At 42.3% G+C, this 17322-nt stretch overlaps 1 protein-coding gene across 9 annotated transcripts in view; it reads left to right on the top strand.

Moving 5' to 3' along the window:
- Window positions 1–17322, top strand: part of sec31a (SEC31 homolog A, COPII coat complex component) — a 106773-nt gene that overhangs the window by 23258 nt on the left and 66193 nt on the right. For all 9 annotated transcript variants that reach the window (XM_080190381.1, XM_080190391.1, XM_080190417.1 and 6 more), the window contains exons 3-6: window positions 2161–2284; window positions 2810–3008; window positions 6297–6392; window positions 16199–16339. In XM_080190381.1, the coding sequence (XP_080046507.1) occupies window positions 2161–2284; window positions 2810–3008; window positions 6297–6392; window positions 16199–16339 (560 nt within the window). The remainder of the gene's footprint in view (window positions 1–2160; window positions 2285–2809; window positions 3009–6296; window positions 6393–16198; window positions 16340–17322) is intronic.

Genomic DNA, 17322 nt, shown 5'->3' with positions numbered 1-17322 from the left:
TATTAAAATGTTATTCTTTAACTCTGTCGACACCTAACCTCAAGACTCCTGTACAGCTGTTAGTTTCTGCCATTAAGAAATTATTTCAGATATGAAGAGAAAGACCTCACAGTTCTGCTCTAATGATTCATGGAATTTGCTAACCTTTAGCTTGGGTCTGAAAGGACTATTAATCACACAAGTTTAAAAATCACATTAAGCTGCAATGAGGAAAAATGGTCTTCATAAAAGTCTTCACAGGTAAGCACCAGGGCCTTTAGTCCGAGAGAATTCATCAAATCAGACATCAGGAACCGGAAAAAGGGAGTGATATCCACAGACCCAGACACAAACTGAGACAGTGATAATTTGTAACAATGATGGATTAGGTCAGATTAATTCTTCATGCTGATTGGATATTAAGCAAGTGTAAGGTGATTGTGATCAGTTTTAATATCTGTACCGTTTGAATGATGTAACCTTAATCAATAACAGTGAGTGGATAGAGATAATTCCTATACCTTGATTGGTATATGCTAATCACTTGCAATCAAATTTGAAAATAAGCTTCTGGCACTGACCTGTGACTTTCCAGGGACCGAGTTATAATTTGATTAAAACAACTGTTTAAGAGAACTCTGTGACTTGGCCTGGTTACTTGAAGGGTTAAATTGTGATCAGTTAACAGGCTGACATCAAAGCATACAAATGATAGGTGAAGAAGATCTTATTAATTTCACAATTTTCCAAATGCGAGCCATTTTGATTTTTATGAAACCTTTTTCTTCAATTCCAATCGGCTCAAAGTAAAACAGAAGCAAATCAGGAAAATGTGATAGTAAAAGTGTGGCAAACAGTGTGCGCAAAGCATAAATTTTTATAATCAGTCAATTTCCTTGGAATTGTACAAGGTAAATCAGAGAATATGGTCAAACTCTCTTAGTAGATTCTTCTGTCTCCATGTTGCCGTTTAACCTCTCAGTACACAGCAGGCTCCAGACCTCTGCAGCAGGTAGGGATCCCAACTCTTTCACTTTCAGCAGGAATCTAATGGAGTGGCTGATTGCTCGGGAAATGCAGTCCCTGTTCATGTGGTTTGTGCATGAGCAGTAGCCTGTCATGGCTAAACTGTACTGTCTAAACCCTGCTGACATCCCTCATATTTGGAGTGCACTGCTTTATTGCTGACTGTGAACATGATTGTATATCACCTGAAACTCCATGGATTTCATGGTCACAAATGTGTGGATTGAACATAAGAACATAAGAAATAGGAGCAGGAGTAGGCCATCTAGCCCCTCGAGCCTGCCCCGCCATTCAATAAGATCATGGCTGATCTGTCGTGGCTCAGTTCCACATTCCTGCCCTCTCCCCATAACCCTTAATCCCCTTGCCTATCAAAAACCTATCAACCCGAAGAAATAGGAGCAGGAGTAGACCATCTAGCCATTCAAGCCTGCCCCGCCATTCCATAAAATTGGGTGCCATGATTGCTGAGCCCACTGCTACCCAACTGTCCTTATTCCCACTGACCTTTCACTAGTGGTAGGGAGGCTTCAGGAGGCCTGCTTGCCTGTGGGCCAGTTGAAGCTTTTAAGTAGTCAATTAATGACCACTTAAGGGCCTTGTCCCACTTTTGCTGGGATTTAATCAGCAGTGGGTGAGGCCTACACCAAACATCCAACCTGAGCTGCTGAGTATTTTCTGTTTTTTATGTCTTGCACCATGGTATTTTCTGCAGATTGGAGAGGTCAGCAAGACGGGTGCAAAACATTGGCAATAAATAGTGTGACGTCTCTTGATTAAAAACCACAATTATAAATCTTGTGAAATCTCTGATATTTATGATGCGCAAAGGATTAATCATTTTCCAATTATAGGGGCTGCCATCATTTAGTAGAAACTGCATCTTGCTGAATAGAGTTTGGAGAGAGCGCCTGAACTGTAACAACATTACGCAGACTTATTAGGAAATAGTTTGTATTGCTCGAAAGATTGTGTAGCTTGTGTGCAAAACTGACATTAGCAGCCAATAACCAGCATTGGCAAAGGCACATTTGGTTCATACCCAACAGCACAAAGACAATATTTATCTTGGTAAAGTGCTCACAATGACTTTGCTTGTTGAGAAAAATCAGTTAATTGCGCAATTTTTTCCATTCTCTTCAACTTTTAATGCAGGCACCTCAGCTCAGCAGCTAGATGCCACCTTTAGCACAAATGCTTCCCTGGAGATCTTTGAGCTGGACCTGGCTGAATATACTCTGGATATGAAATCATGTGGCACCTTTTCTTCCCCACACAGGTAAAACCAAACTACTTTGTAATCCTGCTCGAACAGTTTTTTGCTGCATCAGTGTTGCTCCCAACACTGTGCGCTGTTGTTAACAGGGGTGTTCTTCTGTGCTGTTGAGCTGGATGCTGCTAGCTTGTGACAGCAGGCTGAGGGATGATGGAAGGATGCTCCTTCATTCTGCCAGGGTCTGAGACTTGTGACTGTCTGCCCGACATTTCTGAGGGTTATGACTGGAGAGCTGACTGCTGTTGACTCCCTCCCACTGTTCCCTTCGGACCTTTCTGCATTAATAGATTTAAGATATGGGAGAAAAGGATAGAAAGTAATACCAGCAGGGTTGAGTAAAGAGTGATTGGAGGAGGCATCTGTGCAAACATTGATCTGTTAGGCAAAATGGCCTGTTTCTGTGCTGTAGACCTGAAGCAATGGATGGTTGTAATGACCTTTTCAACTCAAATCAATAGCCAATCTGCAATGTATTTAGTCTGTATGGCTTAGTGTGATCTAATTCTAATATTCTAATTTATTCTCTAGATACCATAAACTTATTTGGGGTGCTCATGAAATCACATCTGATGGTCTGTCTTCCGGCGTCCTGGTTGCTGGTGGTGAAAACGGGAATATCATTCTGTACAATCCATCTAAAATTATAGCAGGAGGAGAGGATGTTGTGATTGGCCAGAATGACACTCACACTGGTCCAGTTAGAGCACTTGATTTCAATCCTTTTCAGGTAAGTTAGCCAAATGCTCAAAATACCTGCTCATTACAAATTTCAATAAAAACCTTTTCACGAAAAAGTGATTTATTTCCTTTATTAAGGTGAGCAGTGACATTATTGGGGAAAATAATTCTTCAGTTCCAAAGGCTTCCACAATTGGATTTTTCTCAGCTCGTGAATTGGTTTGTTTGAGAGTGATTGATAGAGCTTGATTGCCATGATTAATCAACAGCTCTGTTAATGTTGTATTACGCAACTCCCAGGATGATGGAAAGCAAGCTAGTCCATTCTTTGTATATTTTCATCTAGCATCTAATGCAGTGTCCACATGAAATACTCCCAATTGATGTGCAGCAGTGACTGTGCTGCACCCAAATATACTGCTTAACTTTATAACCTTATAGACCTTCTCTGTGGCACAGGCCATGATTTGTGATCTCTCTAACTAATATTGCAAAATTAGGGGGCTGGTGCTATAGATCTATGCCTAAAAGGAATTTGGTTTCAAGGGATCAGTTTCATTTTACAATGAGATCTTATTGCCAGCAAAGAGGAACACTTATCTTAGCAATCTGGGAGAGATTCAAATTCACATTTCAAACTGGAAAGGCAGCGGCCCAAGAAAGTCTGGTAGGGGTTTGTATCCTGGTGAGCCTTGAGGGCACATTTACGGTGCTTGCCACCGTGTTGTTGTAGGCAGGCCTGATTGTGATGGATGGGCAGCAAGGGCACTTTGGGTGAGGACGCTTGCGCTGGTCTGGTTAGAGCACTTGATTTCAATCCTGTTTTATCTGAAAGGATTAATGAGATATTGTAACATTTGTGATAATGGCTGATTTGATCTGCATATAGATTGGGTGAGTCAAATGAGTCACAGTACAATAGAGGAACTTCTGGAGTGTGTACAGGATGGTTTTCTGGATCAATACATTGAGGAACTATTAAGGAAACAGATCATCTTGGACTGGGTATTGTGCAGTGAGAAATAATTAGTTGGCAGTCTAGTTGTGAGAGAGCCCATGAGGATGCTTGACTATAATACTATAGAATTCTTTATCAAGGTGGATAGTGAGGTAGTTGATTCTGAGACCAGGGTCCTGATTCTCAATAAAGGCAATGATGATAATATGAGGCATGTGTTGGCTGTGATGGACTGGGAAACATTACTAAAAGAAAGAACAGTGGGCAGGCGATGGCAGGCTTTTAAAGAATGAATAGGTGAACTCCAAAAGTTTTTTATTTTTATTTAGCGCAAGAATGGAAAGGGAACTGTAGACAAACCATGGCTTACAAGGGAAATTAGAGGTACTATTAGATTCAAAGAAGAAGCATACAAATAGGCGAGAAAAAGCAGTCAACACAAGGATTGGGAGCAGTTTAAAATTCAGCAAAAGTAGATCAAGGGATTCTTTAATATGGGAAAAAGAGTATGAAAGCAAGCTGGGGGAACATAAAAACTGACTAAAAGTTTCAATAGATACGTAAAGAGAAAAAGATTGAGAAAAATGAATGTAGGCCCCTTACAGTTAAACATGGGAGAATTTATAACTGGGAACAAATTAATGGTTGAGGACTAAATTCATATTTTGCTTCAGTCTTCACAAAGGAAAATGTGAATAATATACCAGGAGTTCTGAGAAACACAAGTTTTAGTGAGGAGCTGAGGGAAATCAGTGTTAGTAGGGAAGTGGTTTTGGGGAAATTAATGGATTGAAGATGGATAAATCTCCATCCGGATTACTTAAGGAAGTGGCCCTAGAAATAGTAGATCCATTGGTGATCACTTTCCAAACTTCTTCAAATCCTACAGATTGGAGGGTGGCTAATGTAAGCCTGCTATTCAAAAAGGTAGATAGAGAGAAAACAGGGAATTATAGGTCAGTGAGCCTAATGTCAGTACTGGGGAAGTTGCTAGGGTCCATTATCAAGGATTTCATTGCACAGCATTTAGAAGGCAGTGATATAATCAGATAGACAGCATGGATTTACAAAGGGGAAATCATGCTTGACAAATCTACTGGAATTCTCTGAAGATGTAACTACTAGAGTTGACTGGGGAGAACCAGTGGATATGGTTTAGACATTCAGAAGGCTGTCAACAAGGTCTTGCATAACTATTATGTAAAGTTAAAGCATGGGTGGTATCTAAAATGGATAGAAAGCTGGTTAGCAGACAGGAAGCAAAGAGTTGGAATAAATGGGTCTTTTTCTGATTGGCAGTCAGTGACTAGTGGGTTCGGCAGGGTTCTGTGCTAGGACCCCAACTGTTCACATTATACATTAATTATTTGGATGAGGGAACTAAATGTGTTATCTCCAAATTTGCAGATGATACAGTGTGTGGGAGGCTGAGCTTTGAGGAGGATGCAGAGATGCTTCACCATGATTTGGACAGGCTGATTGAGTGGGCATATGCACAGGAGATGCAGTATAATGTGGATAAATGTGAGGTTATCCTTTAGCAAACAAAGTAAGGCAGATTATTATTTGAATGTGTGTAAATTGAGGGGTACTTAGCGAGAGCATGGTGTCCTTGTGCATCAGTCACTTAATGTAAGCACACAGGTAGAGCAGGCAGAAAAAAAGGCAAATGGTATGTTGGCCTTCGTAGTGTGAGGATTTGAGTATGGAAATAGGGATGCTTTACTGAAATTGTATGGAGTGTTGGTGAGACCACATATGGAGTAGTGTGTGCAGTTTTGATGCTGTTATCTGAGAAAGGATATTCTTGCTGTAGAAGGAGTACATGAAAGTTTACTGGGCTGATTCCTGGGATGGCAGGACTGTCGTGTGAGGTGAGACCAGATGGCTAGGATTATATTCATTGAAGTTTAGAAAAGTGAGAGGGGATCTCATAGAAACTTCAAACAGGGTTAGAAAGGTGGATTCAGAAAAAATGCCCCCGATATTGGGGAAGTCCACAACTAGGGATCATAGTTTGAGGATAAGGGTAAACCTTTCAGCACTAAGGTGAGAATAAATTTCTTCACCCAGAGAGTGGTGAATCTGCAAATTCACTCCACAGAAAGTAATTCAGGCCAAAATGTTGTGTGATTTCAAGAAGAAATTAGATATCACTCTTGGGTCTAAATGGATCGAGGGATATGGCGGGGGAAGGTTGGATCAGGATATTGAATTTAATGATCAGCCATGATCATAATGAATGGTGAAACAGGCTCGAAGGACCAAATGGCCTACTCCTGCTTCTATTTTCTATGCATGTTTCTATGCCTTTCTGAAAACCTTTGAGATAATGTTTCTTGAACATCTAATAAGATGCTAATTGATTCTTTTGTCCAGAGTAACCTTGTAGCTTCAGGAGCCAATGAGTCTGAAATCTATATCTGGGATCTGAATAATTTTGATACTCCAATGACACCCGGAGCAAAATCTCAGGTACGTTTATTCCATTAATGTTTCCTTGTATTTAATCAATGCTTCATTCCTCATAGTGTTGTGAAGTTGGTGCAAAGAGCATTTCCTGCTTTCTTTTAGAATATGAAAACCATCCAGCAGTGTTAATCAGTGTTTTTCAAAGCAGCAGAAAATATCATTTAAATTAGAATGCACCCCAAAAATATCCACCTGTTTGATTTTATCTTGATTAAGAATTATTATTGCAGTTATGTTTTACTCATCAGAAGAATTATATATTAGCTTGATCAACCTGCTGCTTTCAGTTGGTCTCAGTATTGGTGGTACTACTTTGACAGCTCTATGTGTGAATCTAGGTCACAGTGTTGTGTGGCCAGTACTAACTGAATGAACAGCTTGCAGGATCTTAATCAAACTGAGTTGAAATTGAGACTTTTTTGACAAACTGACCTACTCAGCTGCATATGTGTCCTGTTTGTTTGCTTTCAAGAAGCAATAGGCCATTGTAATTCACTTTTTTTTAAAAAACCCTCGACAAACTATTACTTCTCATCTTAGAGTGGCATTGAAAAGGAGCATGCTGTGACTTGTTAGCACTTTATCCCTGGATCTTCAATATCAAATACTTGTATCATAGAAAATGTATTGGTGTTCAGTTGAATATCTGCCAAACATTTGATGGCTGACAGACTGTCAAACAATTCAGGTCATCACAATAGAGTCCAGTCATCACCAGCAGCCCGCTTTCTAACAGAAAGTCCCTGGATTGGCAATAGGTCATTTTCCAATCTCACTGTTTCCCCTAACCTGTCTGCACTCCTAATCTTTCTTCCTAACTCAGAGATGCTGAGGCCATTTATTAGTTACCCTGACTGTGATCACTTAGTGCAGATAAGGGATATAACCGGCATCTTTCCTAGTCTGCAATGTTCAGCATAACAGCACTGTGTCTGTTCACCCATGGAACTAGTTAAAAGTAGAATATTAAATTAAGTTATTGACTATCTTTTATCAAGAAAGGATTATTGGAAGAAAGTTTCTTCATATCCTGCCTATGATTTTGCTTAATCAGAGTACATACATTTTCCCTGACTCTGAATGTGATGGATTGTTTTATTTGGGACTCTATAGTTTCTGCATTGAAATTATTGAGGTGCCATCAGTCTCTGCCGCAGTTTCATGGTCTTTAACTGCAGATTGGAACTAGTAGTTTAATTTCCACTTCTGTTTATTGGTCAGGAACATTGTTTTCTCTTTGTTCTTCAGTCCGTTGCTGATGAGATGTTGACATTGTCTTACTATGAGATTTTTATTTGAAGAACATCACAGCATACTTTCCTCCTTTGGTCTACTCATTGTCATGAACATTGAACTTTACACAATGCTTATGTTTTGAAATGTCCCTTCAATTGCAAAGTGAAAGAGAAGAGCGAAAGGGTGTAATTACAATTCCTGGAAAATACCTCAGTTCTGAGATGTTTCCAGATTATGTCAGGTTGCTAAGGGGAGAGAAATTCAAATAGAATTTTTGATTTGTTTCAGGAGATCAGAGTGTTCCAACCAACTCAATAGGACCAGAACTAGGGAGACCCCCTCAAACCAATGCAGTACACCACATATGTATTTAATTGTTGCATTGCCTTTTCTTTTATTCTTCACCTTGGCTCTGGCTGTCTTAAAGCAAAGTCTGAAAGAAAAATTAAATCTGTGATCGTGTTAATAGTATAATCATAATCCATCCACACACATTCGTATCCCATAGTTATTTAAATAGAGATTTCCGAGGCACAGGTTGCTAAATTAAAAAAGCGAGGGTGTAGAATTTCTTAGTGTTGTGCCATGGATTAATTAAGTGCCATATTTTAAAACTACGTAAGGTGTAAAGTAAATCAAAGCAGAGTAAATTCCCACATGTTGGGTTTATTCCTTAGAGAGCGGTTAGTGTTTGGAATTCTACACTCCAGAGAGATAAGGGGTAAGAGGGGAGAGATATAAAAGTGTCCAGACGTACAGTTTTTTCACAGAAGTTGATGAGTGTCTGGAACAAGCTCCCAGCAGTAGTAGTAGAGGCAGGTACAATTTTATCTTTTAAAAAGCATTTAGATAGTTACATGGGTATGATGGGTATAGAGGGATATGAGCCAATTGTAGGCAATTAGGATTAGTTTAAGGGTTTTAAAAAAAAAGGGCAACGTGAACAAGTTGGACCGAAGGGCCTGTTTCCAGGCTGTAAACCTCTGTGACTCTATGAGAAACTCTTTTACGATGTTGTGGCAGATTTTGGCACCTTTCAAAAGAGCTCACAAGTGCAGGGAAAACTAATGATGCTGTTAAGGGTAGAGTTTCTGAAAGAAAGGAAAGAGAACAATTGGAGCTCTTGAAGATTTAGGGAAATGGGGGGGTTGTCAAAAAGTATTCTGGCTGATGATAATCATATCCATATAGATGGTATGAAACTATTGTTGAAGGAGACTAGAAGTTTTGATCTTGGCAGGTTCTCTGCTGAAGAACTAGGAGTGAATTTGAGACTGACCCTTTAATGTAACATATTGTCTTCAAGCATGTCATAAAGGAAAAGCATTTTGTAAGGCATATTTCAGTTATATTAGTTAGTTAATGTGAAATATACCTTCTTGGTCTATCAGTTACCTGTTAATTCTGCTATAATGGGGTAAGGAGTATTTAGCTGACTCCCTTTTTATTCAGCCCCCTTGGTGTGTCACAACATAAAAAAAATTAAAATACTTTCCCCTTTTTTCCAGTTGAAGCTATTTGCTTTCTAATGAGCTAATCAAACCACATTTCCTTGAGTCAGAAAGAATAAGTTTATTGGTTACTAAAACCTGAGAAAAAGAAACAATGTGACAACGTGCACAGATCAGAAGAAAATCGAGCTCAGGGAGAAGTTAAAAGACTATGAGTACCTCCTTTGTGTGACTATAAGGCACATGTTGTGAAACATTGTGGCCGTTGAAGTTTGGTAATTTCTGGTAGAATTCTGGAGTTGGTTTAGTTCAGGTTTGCATTCTGTTGAAAGCACACTTTTTGCTTCCAGGAAGAGAAACATCTTACTCCCAACAGTCTTTTCAGATGACAGATTTGTTGCTTTTCCTCCTGCATGTTTTTCCCCTCTGATTTTCAGAACCAGATTTAACTTATTTTCTATAAAATCATAGGAAGGGAATTAGCAGGTCTTGCAACCCTCTTTAGTAATCCCAGTTTTTTGATCTTGCATCTCCGAAACATATTGACATATTTTTGAGATGGGGTTGAGTGTCCGGTGGGGTGTAACTGGCTGGGTAGCAAGTCCCATTGTCTTCACAGAATTACAGTGGATTAAGGGTTTAGTACTTTGTATTTTTGATGCCATCCTCTCAAGGACCTCTGTTTAAAATGAACCTTGACAATCCCTACTCCTTTCCAGGTGTGAAATTCCATACAGAAGAGCTGGAATGTTATTTGTTAAGACTTTACACACAAGTGGTCACCTTTTCAGCTATCAGGTGACAATGAACAAAGAAAATTACACCACAGGAACAGGCCCCTCAGCCCTCCCAAGTCTGCACCGACCATGTTGCCTGAATAAACTAAAACCCCCTACCCTTCCGGGGACCATACCCCTCTATTCCCATCCTATTCATGCATTTGTCCATTCGCCCCTTAAAATTCACTATCGTATCTGCTTCCACTATCTCCCCTGGCAGTGAGTTCCAGGCACTCACCACCCTCTGTGTAAAGAAAAAACTTGCCTTGTATATTTCCTTTAAGCTTTGCTCCTCGCACCTTACACCTATGCCCCCTACTAATTGACTTTTCCACCCTGGGAAAAAGCTTCTGACTATCCACTCTGTCCATTCCCCATATAATCTTGTTGACTTCTATCAGGTCGCCCCTCAACCTCCGTCGTTCCAGTGAGAACAAACCAAGTTTTTTTCCACCTTTCCTCATAGCTAGTACTCTCCATACCAGGCAACATCCTGGTATATCTTTTCTATACCCTCTCCAAAGCCTCCACATCCTTCTGGCAGTATGGCAACAGAATTGAACACTATATTCCAAGTGCAGTCTAACTAAGGTTCTATAAAGCTGCAACATAACTTGCCAAGTTTTAAACTTAATGCCCCGGCTGGTGAAGGCAAGCATGCTGTGTGCCTACTTGACCACCACTTTCAGTGACCTGTGTACCTGTACACCCAGATCCCTCTATGAATACTCTTAAGGGTTCTGCCATTTGCTGTATATTTCCTATCTGTATTAGACCTTCCAAAACGCATTACCTCCCATTTGTCCAGATTAAACTCCATCTGCCATCTCTCCGCTCAAGTCTCCAACTGATCTATATCCGCTGGTGGATCTCCTCTGACGGCTATCCGCAAATCCACCAACTTTTGTGTCGTCCGCAAACTTACTAATCAATCCAGTTGCATTTTCTTCCAAATCATTTATATATATATTACAAACAGCAAAGGTCCCAGCATTGATCCCTGAGGAACACCCCTTGTCACAGCCCTCCATTCAGAAACGTACATTTTCACTGCTATCCTCTGTGTCTCATGACTGGGCCAGTTCTGTATCCATCTTGCCAGCTCACCTCTGATCCCAAGCGACTTCACCTTGTGCATCAGTCTGTCATGAGGGATCGTGTCAAAGGCCTTCTGAAGTCCATGTAGACAACATCCACTCCCCTATCCTCATCAATCATCTTTGACACTTGCTCGAAAAACTTGATCAAATTAGTGAGACATGACCTCACCTCACAAAACCATGTTGCCTCTCACTAATATGTCCAATTATTTCCAAGTGGGAGTAAATCCTTTCTCGAAGAATTCTCTCCAATAATTTCCCTACCACTGACATAAGACTCACCGGCCTGTAATTACCTGTGACTTGTGACAGCCATCTTTTGATCAGTGTCTTCACTTGTGTTTTATTTTAAAACAGATCGTCTTTAAACATATCAATGTGTCTTTGATTAGCTGGTGAAGTGTGGCTACATCTCACTGTCACTGTGTCCATCATCATGCCAGTTAAGGTTTGACCTATGCTGATTTTTGTTTGTTACAATCCATTAAAGATGGATGAATGTCCAACAGTGTAGAATCAGGAGTAGGAGTGTGTATTGCTTCACTTGTATAGAGTTTTGGTCTGACTGTATCCACTCTACTGCCCAGTTTTGGGCACTGCATCTCAGGAAGAATATGTTGACACTGGAGGGGTGAGAGGAAATTCACCAGGAGAATAACAAAGCTTAAAGTAAGTTATGAAGTCAGGTTGCCGACACCTATTGGGTTGATAGAGTTGTTTAAAATGGTGAAAGAATTTGCAAATGTAGATTGAGAGCAAACTGCTTCCACTAGTGAAATCGGAAATGTAGAAATACAATAAAATTAACCATTCAGGGAGAAATTGCGCGGAGGGTGTGGAGAGTCTGCAGAAGGATCTAGATAGGCTGGGCGAATGGGCCAGGAACTGGCAAATGGAATTTAATGTTGGCAAGTGCGAGGTGGTCCACTTTGGTAGGAATAATGGTAGGAAGGACTATTACTTACGTGGCGAAAAACTGCAGCAGGCGACGGTGCAGAGGGACCTCGGGGTCCTTGTGCATGAGTCACAAAAACCCAGCCTGCAGGTGCAGTAGGTGGTCAGGAAGGCTAATGGGATGCTGGCCTTCATAGCGAGGGGGATTGAATATAAAAGTAGGGAGGTCTTGCTGCAGCTGTATAGGGCATTGGTGAGGCCGCAGCTGGAGTACTGTGTGCAGTTTTGGTCGCTGCACTTACGCAAGGATATTTTGGCCTTGGAGGGAGTGCAGAGGAGGTTTACTAGGCTGATACCGGAGTTGAGGGGGTTGAGCTATGAGGAGAGGCTGAATAAACTAGGCTTGTACTCGTTAGAGTTTAGAAGAATGAGGGGAGATCTCATTGAGACGTATAAGATGATGAATGGGATGGATAGGATAGAGGTGGAGAGACTCTTCCCGCTCAGAAAGGACAGTAGGACTAAGGGGCACAGCCTCAAGATAAAGGGGGGACAGTTTAGAACGGAGTTGAGGAAGAACTTCTTCACTCAAAGGGTGGTGAATCTCTGGAATTCTCTGCCCGTTGAAGTGGTGGAGGCTACCTCGCTAAATATTTTTAAGACGCGGGTTGATGGGTTTTTGATAAGAGAGGGGATTAAGGGTTATGGGGAGAGGGCGGGAATGTGGAACTGAGCCACGACAGATCAGCCATGATCTTATTGAATGGCGGGGCAGGCTCGAAGGGCTAGATGGCCTACTCCTGCTCCTATTTCTTATATTCTTCTGTTCTTATGAAAGCAGGAAGCACTCTTCCACATCATGTGATTGAAATATGGAACTCCCCCCTCCCTCGAAAGACTGTGGATAGTAGAGCAGTTAGAACTTTCAACAATGACTATTTTATCTCTGTTAGCATAGGGTATCAAGGAGCTGAATGGCTCACTCCATCCTGTATCTGTTGTTTTATTTTTTATGACTGAGTGTAATTAAGTTTTTTTAAATTCTGGGTTTGAAAATTCAACAATCTTGAGAATAAATCTGTTTACACTTCTGTGCTATCTGTGGAATTCTATCAACGTGCTGTGCAAAGTAATTCTCATTTCAGCGTTTTTTTTCTTTGTGGGCTTTTGTGAAACAACAGTCATCTATTTATTTTTGTTATACAGCAAATTACTGACATTGACTGTGCATGGCCTTAGAGTGATTGTAGCTTACAGCCATGCAGAACTTTGGATTGTGGCTTGTGGGGTTTAGCTGGATCCAAGAGAATGCATAGCATATTCTGCATATTTTAAATAGAAATTCCTGCTTAAATCAGATCATTTATTAATAACTTCAGAGAAGGAAGTTGAAATGTTTCCAACATTTTGAAGATGCATTTTTCCCTGTGTACTGGGGCTTGTGGAATGGAGATATTCCCCATTGAAAGTTGGGAAATCTTAAACTGCCCATTCAGAGGGAGGAACCTTTTGGTTTTTGTGTGTGGAAGTGCTACCTAAACTTTAAAAAGCTTTCTTCCAAAAATACGCTCGTCGTTCAAGCTTTCAATCACTGCTGAAACTCGCTGCTGAAGGTTTGACATCAGCTCCTTACTTCAAAATGCTGTATAAACGCTGTTTTGTTATATGGTGAGATTAGACACCTGTGCAGGGTCTTTTCTATCTGGGAGATTTGACACAGCAGATGTTCAGCTACCTCTATTCTAACCAGAAGTTCAGGATGATGCTCGTTTGCGGGGGTGGGGATGGGGATCGTAATCTTTGTTAGAAATCTTGGACGTTTGCCAGTTTGAAGTGTTCAGAAAGTATGTCACACTTATTTTTATCTTATGCCAGATGTTCACTCTACTGAAATGATTTGTATCACTGTGCCTGATATGCTGTGAGCAGCATTGTGGCACAGCGGCTAGCACTGCTGCCTCACAGCGCCAGAGACCCAGGTTCAATTCTGGCCTCGGCTCACAGGAGTTTGCACGTTCTCTCCACGTCTGCAGAGATTTTAAAGAACAAAGAACAACCCAGCACGGGAAACAGGCCCTTCGGCCCAACGAGCCTGCGCCGCCGCATCACCCTACACCTATTCTACCCTGCGTGTCTACGAATAGAATCCCTGACTTAGCCAGATTCAGGGGAGAATAGTGTCAATTTGGTAAAACCAATCAGCCTAAGAGCACATCTTTGGGGTGTGGGAGGAAACCGGAGCGCCCGGAGGAAACCCACGCAACCACAGGGAGAATGCACAAACTCCCACAGACACAGGCCCAAATCCATGTATCTGCACAGCTAGCAGTGCTAGTCACCGAGCTGTTGCGGCGCCCGTCTACCGGTCCAGGATCAAGCACACACACCGACACGAAGTACTAGGCCACTCCCGGAACCTCCAAGAGTAGCCCACGCACGACCCACCGTGTGCATGCCCCTCGTTTGACAACGAGGTGGACCTCCACCTGCGGAATAAAAGACAAAAACGTTAATCACAAGCCTGCCTTTCCGGTGTCTCCCGAGGTTCTAACCCTTATTTAATAACCCCTACCGTAACCCTCCATCCTCGTTTCACTCATGTGCCTATCTAACTGAACCTTAAACGAGTCCAACGTTCCCGCCTCCACCACCCTACTCGGTAGCGCATTCTATACCCCCACAACTCTCTGCGTAAAGAACCTTCCTCTCATATCCAAATTATACCTCTCCCCCCTCACCCTTAAATCATGTCCTCTTGTATTTGTAACCAATCTAGGGAGCAGTCTCTCACTATCTATCTCACTGTCTATTCCCTTCAGTATCTTATATACCTCTATCATGTTCCCCCTCAATCTCCGTCTTTCCAAGGAGAACAGTCCCAGTTTCTCCAACCTTTCCTCGTAACCCAGCCCCTCCATGCCAGGCAACATCCTGGTAAAATTTTCTCCCAGGTGCTCCCATGATCCAAAGATGGGCCTGATTTTACCAAAAACTCGTGCCCGTTTTCAGGCATGAAATCATGGTAAATTTGGGTGTCAGGTCTGTAACGCGATCTGCACCTGAATCTGAGCAGATTGCGCCTTTTACAGACACCCGATTTGGGCGCAAATCCGGTCTGCATGCCAATCGGGCGGCCCGATGATTAAAATCATTAGCATGCATTTAAATTGATTTAATGAACTGTGCGCCCAACTGTACCGCCAAATCCCACTTTACTGCCTTCGGATCCATTCTGGATCTGCACTGTTATCAACCTGCAGAATAAAAATCCGAAGCCAATTCCTATTCTGCAGGGAAACCTCTGAAGCCCATCCTCCTTGGACACTGTTCGCAGACCCCCCAGATTGGACTCCCCCGGGAGGCCGGTGGACGCCCCCCTGGGAGGCAGGCCCCCTCGGCAGAGCACACCCCCAACTTACCTCGATCGCTGCTCTCCCTCCACCATCCTTCTGACCTGCAGTCGTTGGAGAGCCTGCAGCACCTTCCTGGCCTTCTGCTGGCGTTTGCCAGAGGAGGGGAGCGGGTTCAGGTGGACCTCTGGTTGGGGGGTGGGGTGGGGTGGTGGAGGAGGTTGGACTTGGGAGAATCTGTACCATCTGCTGGGGAGGCTGCCTCCCAGGGGGTCCAATCACGGCTCATTCCACCCCCCCAAAACCACCACCACCCCGCTCTCTCTGTTGTTTTTTGTCTTTTGCGCCTGGGCACGCTGTTTCAGATTTTTTTTTTGAACTGCGCGTGTGCAGTTCAGAGTTCTAATCGTTCCAGCAGCGCTAAGCCCCACCTACAGTGCGGACCGGATCGGAGCCAGCAAGAAGTGGATGGGCGCGCTGGAACTAGGATTCTGGGCTGAGACCTGTTTTACGCCCTTAGCCTCCGATTGATAAAATCAGGCCCGATGTGTGGATTAGGTTGCTTGGCCATGCTAAATTGTTCCTTAGTGTCAGGGGGACTAGGTAGGGTAAATGCATGGAGTTATGTGAATAGGGCCTGGGTGGGATTGTCATCGGTGTAGATTCGATGACCTCCTTCCGCACTGCAGGGATTCTATAATGTTTTTCAAAACTAGATGGTTCTGTTGATGGGTAGTTGTTCTGCCAATGTAGTCACAAAACCGTAGACCATAGCATTTATTAGCATATTCATTCTAACTAATTGTTACAACCTCCAACTTTCCACTTGCTTTTTTGTGCATCTGGAAGTTCTCGTATACTGAGTTATTAACTGATATTCTGTTCCAGATTAATCAGATTACGCAATCCCATAATTCTTAATTAAATAGAAGCTGAAGTTAAGAGTGGCCATATCACATTTTTTTGATTCCCTGCTAAATATTTTATTTTATATCCTAGCCTCCTGAGGACATTAGTTGTGTAGCTTGGAACAGGCAAGTGCAGCATATTCTGGCTTCAGCTAATCCGAGTGGTCGTGCTGTTGTCTGGGACCTGCGGAAGAATGAACCAATACTGAAAGTCAGTGACCACACCAACCGAGTAAGTAGGTTTCTGCGAAGTGGGTGATGTTTGGGGCAGCATGCTGCATTCTTAAGTCATGATAAAGAATTTTAATATGAACTGGAATGTTGCTATCCAGCCAGAGTTGTGACCTAACCCAAGGGCACTCCCTCTCCACCAGTGCCTCAGTACACCTCTGCTGGCTATTCCTCCTCTGTCATGGTCACTGCACGTAAGGTCACTACACCAATATGCACAGTTAAACCAACAGACAGATTGAATTGGTAGATTTCTGCATTTAATCCAGTATCACATTTTGGGAAAAGACCTGGTAGAAAAGAGCTGCACGCCCTGATAGGATTTTACAATCTTTTCATGCATCAGCAGGCAGTAAGTATCCTGTACAATGTGTGATCATTTTCAATAGATGTAGGATCAGAGTTTTTTTTTTCAATAACTTCTGGGACATAAGCACCATGAGCAAGGCCAGCATTTATTGTCCATCTCTTCTTGCCCTTGAGCAGGTGCTGTTAAGCCAGCTCTTTCAACAGATGCACTAGATCTGTTGTAGGTAAGAAGTGCTGTTCGGAAGAGAGATTTAGGATTTTGACCCAGCGACAGTGAAGGAACAGTAACTTGGTTTCAAGTTAAGAAGGTGTGTGATTTGAAACACCATCGTGTAGGTGATGGTGTTCCCGTGCATCTGCTGCTCTTGTCCTTCTGGATGGTAGAGGTTGCAGGTTTGAAAGGTACGGTTGAAGGAGCATTGGTGCTTCGCTGTAGTGCATCTTGTGGATGGTGCGCAGTTATCGATGATCAAGGGCGTGAATGTTTAAGGTGATGGGTGGGGTGCTGATCCAGTGGGCTGCTTTCTTCTGGACCATTTTCAGTTTCTAATGAGCTGCAATCGTCCTATAATTTTCAGATTTGTATTCCTAGTATGGAGTCTCACAACCATGCACATCTGGAAAATTCACCCATATTATTACAGTGTGGTTGAAGCACTAAGGGAGGCCATATGT

This window comes from Carcharhinus amblyrhynchos, chromosome 1 (assembly GCF_965287045.1).
Source record: "Carcharhinus amblyrhynchos chromosome 1, sCarAmb.v2.hapA, whole genome shotgun sequence".
NCBI lineage: Eukaryota > Metazoa > Chordata > Chondrichthyes > Carcharhiniformes > Carcharhinidae > Carcharhinus > Carcharhinus amblyrhynchos.
The sequence above is the reverse complement of the archived record's forward strand: the minus strand, read 5'-3'. Positions and strand labels throughout refer to the sequence as shown.